Below are 8,201 nucleotides of genomic sequence, written 5' to 3' on the forward strand. Positions count from 1 at the left end.
GCTTTGCTCGGGTTGTCTTTCCAAGTATCCTTCTGGAGACTAGGTCCCATCAGCCTAGCTCCCCCGGTGCCAGGGCGTCAGGTAGGCCTCACCAGGCACCCAGAACCCAGAGCCTGTGGGGTGGGCTTCTTAGCTAACTGCCTATGTTTGCGGAGCCTTGGTGTATAGAAATGAACAGTGAGCCAGCCCCACCCTGAGATTGTGGGACATGGGGAGTAATCCGAAGTGGACTACAGCCCCTGGGTGACTCAGAGTTCATGGGGTGTGTGCTCTGCTCCCCTCCCACCTTAGATATCCAAGGGCTCCTCCCTATGTGTAAGTTCTGGGAGGTGGTGGGGTTGCAGTTCCTGACAGCTGACGAGGAAGGGAAGCTCTGTGTCCCAAGGAAAGGGAGCTAGGACTAGCGGGTCCCTTAGCGAATTTGGCCTGGAACTGCAGGGTAAGGTTCATGAGCAAACTGTCTTTGGCTTTTTTTTTTTTTTCTTTTTCTTTTTCAGGGTCCCACTAAGTAGCCCTGGCTGACCTAGAACTTGTTATGTTATGGCGCTATCAGGCTGGCCTCGAGTTCACAGAGTGTGGGGACTAAGGGTGTGCGCCACCACGCCCTGCCAAGAGTAGCAACACTCTTGCTACACGCTTCCCACTGTGTCTACCTCCCAGGGTGGGTCAGAGAGCGCATCCGCACATCCCTACCACCCACCCATCGGTAGCAGCTCTGCTGTGCTGAAGCTGAGCACTCAGGCGAGGGCCACCTCCCCTCCTCACCCCAAACCTGTCATGTCACCCGCATTCTCAACCCTCCGCTGTGTTAGGATTCAGCACACTGTCAACTGTCCCTGAGCTGCCTGATGGCCTCTGCCCATGGTCAGAAGTGGTACCCTGGGATCAGAGGCCACACAGGATCACCCCGAGACTAACCAGCACAAAATGCTGAGGCCTTTGCTAACCACCCTTGTTGAAAACAATGGCCCCAAGTGGAGGAGCTGGGGTTACTTCACCTGAAGAGAGGTTTCCAAGGGAAGGAGGCCAGGACATTATCCCATCCCACAGGTCCAAGGACCAGAGGACAAGACCTAAGGGTCCAGTTCCCCAGGTTCAGCCTGGGGATGACAGGACTTGGCACCTGGCTCTGGCTCCCCACTGGCCCTGTTTGCTGGACTGTAAACAGGGTGTGCAGACAGACTTGGTGACAACCCGAGGACAGGGTTTGGTTTGCTGCAGGGTCACTCCCTGTCCCTTGCAGAGATAGCAAGAGCTGAGCAAGAAAAGGGGGGAGAGGGACAGGTCCCTTCAGGAGAAAAGCTAAGCAGGCAAAACTGTCCCCTACAGACTGCTGTTGTCAATCAGGGCCACCTCCCAGGCCAGGGCAAGGCCTGGGGAGGCCATGAGAGCCGGGGTGCTCTATGCATACACCGGGCACAGTGCTGAAATGGTCTGCATTGAACTGGAGACCGAATTCATGATGGCTGTGGCAGAGACAGAGTTAAACTGGCCAGAGTGGAGTTTTCCCAAAGTCTCACCCTCTGGGGCTTCTGCTCCCCCTACCCTAGCCACTAGTTGCCTGGACATCTGGGAAAAAAACCTCACAATCAGACAGATAGTAGAAAAAATACCTTTTTATTAATTATTAGGAATAAATCATTCATTTAATGCAGGGTGTGTGCTGGGGAGCGCTAGTGCGTCCATGTGGATGAGGGGAACGTGCAAGAGGACAGTGGTCAGAGGGGCAGCCCCACTGCCCAGACTATAAACAGCAACACCAATAGAGAGAATCACAAAACGTCCCCTCACTTCTCCTCCCATCTCGTCCTTCCAGAAGAGTCTAAATGTGGTCCCTAGAGGTGCCAGGGCATCTGGAAGTGCTGGGCTGGGAGTGGGGTGCAGTGCGTGGCTTCAAAGTTGTGCAGATGTTTCCGGGCCTGGAGAAAGGCAGAGTGGGTGGATGTGAGCACCTTCCCGAGCCCATGCCTCAGCCCTGCATAAGCCCCCTCCACAGGACCTTCCCCTCACCCCACTCCCGAGCTCACCAGAAACAGCGCCAGCTGCCTCCGCCCATCCGCACTCATGTCCTCCCCTGCAGAGAAGAGGCCCTCAAATCTGCTGTCTGGGATCCAGGATCCGTCAACCTCTTCACACCCCACCATGCAGGTCCTCCTTACCCACACTCCAGGGGAAGTCGGGCCCATGCTCTGCCTGGTAGGAGCGGAGCACTGACAGACACCAGTCCTCCTCCACCTCCCACCGACTGTAAACGGAAGCTGCCCAGGCAGAAAGAAGAGTGTCCATCAACAAGCCTCCTCACCAGGCCCTGCCCCGCCCACCTGCCCACCTCAGGTGCCTCACCTTCCTCCAGCTGGGTCGAGGCCTCCAACCACTGCCTCACAGCTCGGAGCCCCTCCTCCACCATCACTCGAGGGTACCTGGGGGGGACAGGATGGGATGGAACCACTGCACTGCTCAGCCCTCACCCCACTCCTTCCCTGTGCTGCTGGCGGCCTAGCTGTGCACATCCCCAGCTCTCACCGGAACTGCAGGAGCTTCAGCAGGAGGTCATTGCCTCTGTTGGACATGATGTCCTCAGGAACCCTGGGGGCAGCCAGAGATACCCTGGTTAGGGGGGTTGGGCAGGGAGAGTCTCCAGACCTGGGTACGTGTGTGTGTGTGTGTGTGTGTGTGTGTGTGTGCGCATGTGTGGAGCCCGGGCACTCACGTGGTGGTGATGATCTCATCCTTGGTTCTGCGGATCAGCAGCACAGGGCCCTGGAACCTTCGGAACAGAGCAGCAGGAAGGAGAGCTCAGAGAGAGCCAGGCCACCACTGGAGGCAGGAGGGTGCAGGCTCAGACTGGCCCTGGGGAAGACCCCTGTGGAGCCAGGTTTAACCTTTCATTGCCAGATTGTGAGTGAGCAGACTCAGGGTTTCACAGGGCCTGGGGAAGGGTGGCCAGCTAAGGCGATGGCCGCTCTCACCTACACAGCTGCTCCGAGTTGTTGAGGTTGAGGTGCTGCCTCACAGTCCTGGTCACCAGGACTCCTGGGGGGACACGGTGAGGGGGGCAGAGATGAAGACCTTGTCCACCCCCTACCCCGTCCACTGGACAGGACCTAGTCGGAAGAGCCCAGAGCTGGCCACCCCTCCCCCAGAACAAGCAGGGGAGCTGCACTCACTCCAGCTGTCGGGCATGACCTTCAGGGCCAAGGGCACCAAGTCATCAAAGGAGGCGTCCAGGATAACAGCACTGATGTCTGGGTAGGACATGGCTGCCCATGTGGCTAGCAGAACAAGAAGGGGGTTGGCTCAGAAGTGCAAGCAGGCACCTTTCCTTTAGGTCCCTCTTATCCACTTCAACCTCTTTCTCTGGAAGCTGCTTCCCCCTTTGGGAGCTACCAGTGCCTGTGCCCACATCTCCTAGGCAGGGACAAGAATCTGTTGGGTGGGACGAGCAGGGGTGGCAGGTACCAGTGAAGCCTCCGATGGACCAGGCGTAGATGACAATATCCTGGGGCTGGAAGCCCAGACGGTGGATGGCAAACTGAACTACCACATCCATGGCATTGGCCTCATTTTGTGGGAATGGTACCCCCTGCAGGGAGATGGGCAGAAGCAGGGTGGGGTCAGCCTGAGGATAGCTCACCTAGTGTGGACCCTTCTCGCAGCCACCCTGTAACACAGAGACAATGGGACCCACTGTGCCCCTCTGCCTGTCGGCGTCCCCAGCACCCAGGTCACACGTGGAAGGCCCTGCAGAAACAGGCACCAGTTTCCTTCCTCCCATGGCTGAGCAGAGGAAGACACGCACGACTCTGGGAAAGGACGGGTTCCGGACAGGGTCTCACCGTGCTTCCAGCAAAACCGGGGTGATTCCAGCCCAGGACGGAGTAGCCAGCTGTAACACAGGGAGGAGGTGAGGCTGTGTGACCCTGTGGGGAAGGGCAGGCGGGCAAGCATGACGAAGCCACCGCAGTGCCAGGGAGGAACATGAACCAAGGGCCTACCTTCCAGGGGTGTGGAGACACAGCCCACCTCGTAGAACCCCGCATTTCCTTCACAGCAGATCACCTGGGGAGGAAGAGGAGGAGGGCTGGGAGGGTGCTGGGGTGGGCAGTCTGTGCAGCAGAGCTCAGGGGACCATCAGACCATCCAGGCTGAGCTCAGGCCACCAGGGAAGCCTCTAACAGGACGGGATGAGGGGGCTTGGGGACAGCTGGGGGTGGACCCAGAGCCCATGCTCTAGGGCCTATGATTCTCCAAGGTGAGCAGACAGCTTTTCTGCTCGCTGCGCCAAGCTGAAGCTCAGAGACAGTGACAGCCAGGAGAGCCCAAGCCTTGGACTCCTGCAGTCTTTCCAGGCCAGGGTCACCTTAAGGACACAGAACACTGGGGCCTGGCCACCCAGGTCAGGTTCCAGCACTGCTCACAAGCTGCGAGGCTGGCAGCCGCTCTGCGGACGAGTCCATCACCCACAGAGTGGACTCACACAGTCCCACCTCACAGGCAGTGAGCATGTGGCAAACGATTTTTGTTTTGTTTTTCAAGATAGGTTTCTCTGAAACAGTCCTGGCTGTTGCAGACCAGGCTGGCCTCAAATTCAGAGATCCGCCTGCCTCTGCCTCCCAAGTGCTAGGATTAAAGATGTGTCCCACCTTTCTGTTTTCTTGAGGCAGAATCTTGCTAGGTAGTTCAGGCTGGCCTGGAACTCAAAGCCTGCCTGACCTCCTGGGCGCTGAGATCCAGCCTGCACCACCACCCATCTACTGTCTGTTGTTGCGGGGCCTCGGGGTCTTGTCTTCTGTGTCCCAGACAGGCCTTGAACTCAGTATGTGGCAGATCCTCTGCCTCCTCAGTGCTGGGTGACAGGGTCGCCATGCCAGGCTTTGTGTGTGCTTCCTGCACCCTGGGCTCCCTGCATCCCGAGCTCAGACAGTCCTTTCCTCTGTCCGTTTCTGGTGCTGGTGACTGAACTCAGGAGGGGGAATTGCGCACACTACAGTGCTGCGTCCCTATGAGGTTCTAATCTGTGAACTTTTACTTCTTTTTTGAGACACAGGCTGGCTGCAACTCACCGTGTAGCCAAGGATGAGACCTTAAACTTGTGTGTGTGCGTTGAGTGCTCGTGTGCACACTCGTGTGTGCGCACATGTGTGTGCTCTACAGCTCTGCCGTTACTCCGCCTGTGCTGTTTGTGGCTGCACTGCGCATGCTCTACATGCGCTCTGGCGATCAGAACTCAGGTCCTCGCGCTTGCATGGCAAACTTCAGCCACTGAACCATCAACACAGCCCTGGCCTTGAGCCCCCATTCTCAGCGTACGTGGGACTGAGCATGAAAGCTAAGCCAACTGAGAAACCCCAACTCCATGTCCTCCTCCTGCTCCTCTCAGAGCTACCTATGGAGGGGTCCTGGGGGGAGCTGGAAGATGGCATTATTCTTTTCTTTTTTTTTTTCTGAGACAAGAGTTTGTGTTTTCCCTGGCTGCCCTGGAATTCCCTCTGTAGACCAGGCTGGTCTTGAACTCAGAGATCCACCTGCTTCTGTCCTCCGAGGCTGGGATAAAGTCATGCACCACCACCGCCCAGTAGTTTTTGTTTTGTTTTGGATGACATTATTCCTAACCGTGGTTCCACAGCAAAGGCTCTGTGGCACCGGGGCCCTAGACTCTACTGCCCCCTTCCACCCCCTTTTGCTCCCTGCCCCTTCTCACCAGCTTCTGCCCCTGGGGCTCAGCTGTCCCCCGCCGGTCCACAAACATGGTGTCAATCTCGTTACCATCGCAGGCGAGCAGTTTTGCCCGGCGCCCATTATACTGAGCAAGGGAGACAAACAACAGGTCATGAGGGCGGGGCGCATCCCTAGGGTGGCAGGGCGAGCAGCAGGTGGAATCTCACCTCTTCCACCAGGCGGGCCTGGCCCTGCAGCAGCACAGGCATGAGCGCCTTCTGGAGCAGGTACACAGAGCCCGGGTACAGCATCCGGCGCCCCAGCGTGTGCGCCACCAGGTAGCTGTGGGGACACGGGTAGTGAGGCCAGGCCAGCACGGCCCAGGGACTGATCTCAGCACCTGCAGTCGAACTCCAGGGCATGCTAACCTTGCCCACTGTCAGCCCTCGATGAAGCCGTGCAAGTCGGTGTTTTCTATAAGATGTCCATTTTAGGGTTTCAGGAATGCAGACCATACATAGCTTAGTGGCAGAGGGCTTGCCTAGCACGTGTGAGCCCCTGTGTTTGGGTCCCAGCTATGAAAACACCAAAAACATTTTCTATTGTGGCCCAGTACAATACAAATGCACAGATGCCCCCAGACTTGTCAGGTTATGTCCTGAAAAAAACATCATAAGTTGGAAATAACAGAGGCCTCAAGAGCACTTGGCCCCCACAGCCGACTGAACACGACAGTGGAGCCGCCCACACCAGTGGAAAGCACGCCCAGCTGAGGAGGGAGTGACTCAGGCCCTGCGTGGCACCACAGACCACGCTACCCATTGCTAGGCAGGGAACGAATCCAAAACTCAAAAGCTACACTATAGCAAACTGGGGACTGCTTGGATATGACCCCGAGAGTTTTACGAGACAATTTCTAGGTATAACACATAAGTGCAGTACTCAAATATAATTCTGTTAATGCATAAAAATACACCTTATTAAAGGTTCTCAAGGGCCAGCAAGATGGCTCACTGGGTAGAGGGATTTGCTAACAGGCATTCAATGCTGGGGTCCCACACGGTAGGAGGGCCCCACACATACATACATGAACGTGTTTCAAAGTTTTAGTCCTCAAGTAGGACAGGGTGACTGCTGCTCAGTGGTGGAACACTGGCCTAGTGTGGTCCTACCCCAGCACCACACAAAACAACACAAGTGGCGGCTTGTGGTTCACCACAGTGACCTCCAGACTCACGGAGCCAGGCACAGCAACACACCTGTGTTCCCAGCCCTCGGGAGGACCGGGACTCAGGACCAGCCTGGGCGACACTCCTGTCAGAGCAGACACCCGGCTGTTATGTTCATGGTGACAATACCTGCCACACAGGAGCTGCCCAAGGAGAGTACCCCTACCATGTGTGTGAACTCCCGCGGTAGGTAAGATGTGGTGGGCATGTAGTCACTTCCGGCTAAGCCGAGTGCATCACTGCGCCACCCTGCCAACATCCCCTCAGAAATTTTTCTCAGGTCAGGTTTCAACAGCCAAAGAGAAGTCCACCCCCTTCCTCAGCATCCTAGAGCCTGGGGCTCACTCCCAACACCTCCTGCTCTGTGGGTCTGAAACTGCCAGTTCCCACCACACCACTGAGCCCTTTGGCTTTGCTCTGCCCACAGGCAGGCAGGGAAAGTGGCGCCATTCCCAGCGTTACCAGTTCATCTAACAATTCCAGTGAGGTAGGCACTCAGATGAAGAAACTGAGGCACAGTGGGAGCCGAGATGGGGAGTCGAGCAGCAGGGCCAGGACAACTGTACAGTGGCACCCTAGAGCCTGTCCAGGAAAAGCAAGGAGTCTTGTCTTCACTGAGGGGCCTGCTGCTCCTCCAGCTGCTCGGAGCTTTGCCTCAGAGGCCTGCAGCATCCTGGTTCTCCAAGTGCTCCCCAAAGAAGCCTGGGCCTCACAGAGCCCCCCTCCCCCTGCATGAGACACACAGTCCAGGGGCCCTGCCTACATCCCCTCCCCCAGCTGCCTCCCCCCCACTTCCTACCTGGTAATCTGGCAGGGCAGCTTCTTGACCCTGTTGAGGAATGTGTCTGCTGTTCCCCTGTGCAGAGGCTCTGGGCGGAGCAGGGCCACGCCCCTGCGGGAATGGCCACCTCGGGACCCCTTACTGAGGAAGGAAACAAGGAAAGAACAGGGTGAGGAAGAGCAGGCTAGACCCAAGATGTCTGGGGGATGCGGGAGGGATGAGGATGGGGTTGCGAGGCAGGGCCAACGGGGAAGAGCTGAATAACTGGAGCCTCACCGGCTGCTGGGCTCCTCCCAGTGGAAGTCGACTGGCCAGCTCCTGAAGTCGAAGTTATAGTTGGCCAGCTGCCTCTGCGGTGGGCACAGAAAGGAGAAGAATGGACAAGTGAGAGCTGAAGGGAGGCCCGGCTGTGACCCTCAACACCCTTATCGGGCAGGTACAGCGAGCGGAGGTCAGGGCCTTCTCACTTCTATGACCACAGTACTGGGAGCAGGCAGCTGCCTCCCCGGCCAGCTCATCGTCCATCTCTACAA

The 8,201-nt window shown here is 57.3% G+C and overlaps 2 protein-coding genes across 2 annotated transcripts in view; both read right to left on the bottom strand.

The window, feature by feature from the left end:
• Positions 1–8,201, bottom strand: part of LOC101994656 (RT1 class I histocompatibility antigen, AA alpha chain-like) — a 629,094-nt gene that overhangs the window by 163,084 nt on the left and 457,809 nt on the right. The gene's annotated exons all lie outside the window — the stretch shown is intronic.
• The window catches only part of Abhd16a (abhydrolase domain containing 16A), a 13,704-nt gene continuing 7,109 nt past the window's right edge, over positions 1,607–8,201 (bottom strand). The window contains exons 6-20 of the mRNA XM_005370825.2: positions 7,945–8,018; positions 7,687–7,809; positions 5,886–6,000; positions 5,702–5,803; positions 3,996–4,059; positions 3,837–3,886; positions 3,460–3,583; positions 3,168–3,272; positions 2,970–3,033; positions 2,711–2,767; positions 2,524–2,586; positions 2,344–2,420; positions 2,160–2,258; positions 2,028–2,074; positions 1,607–1,919 (exon numbers count right to left, since the gene is read on the bottom strand). Of these exons, the coding sequence (XP_005370882.1) occupies positions 1,836–1,919; positions 2,028–2,074; positions 2,160–2,258; positions 2,344–2,420; positions 2,524–2,586; positions 2,711–2,767; positions 2,970–3,033; positions 3,168–3,272; positions 3,460–3,583; positions 3,837–3,886; positions 3,996–4,059; positions 5,702–5,803; positions 5,886–6,000; positions 7,687–7,809; positions 7,945–8,018 (1,248 nt within the window). The 3' untranslated portion in view covers positions 1,607–1,835. The remainder of the gene's footprint in view (positions 1,920–2,027; positions 2,075–2,159; positions 2,259–2,343; positions 2,421–2,523; positions 2,587–2,710; positions 2,768–2,969; positions 3,034–3,167; positions 3,273–3,459; positions 3,584–3,836; positions 3,887–3,995; positions 4,060–5,701; positions 5,804–5,885; positions 6,001–7,686; positions 7,810–7,944; positions 8,019–8,201) is intronic.

Source organism: Microtus ochrogaster, unplaced genomic scaffold (assembly GCF_000317375.1).
Source record: "Microtus ochrogaster isolate Prairie Vole_2 unplaced genomic scaffold, MicOch1.0 UNK87, whole genome shotgun sequence".
Classification (NCBI taxonomy): domain Eukaryota; kingdom Metazoa; phylum Chordata; class Mammalia; order Rodentia; family Cricetidae; genus Microtus; species Microtus ochrogaster.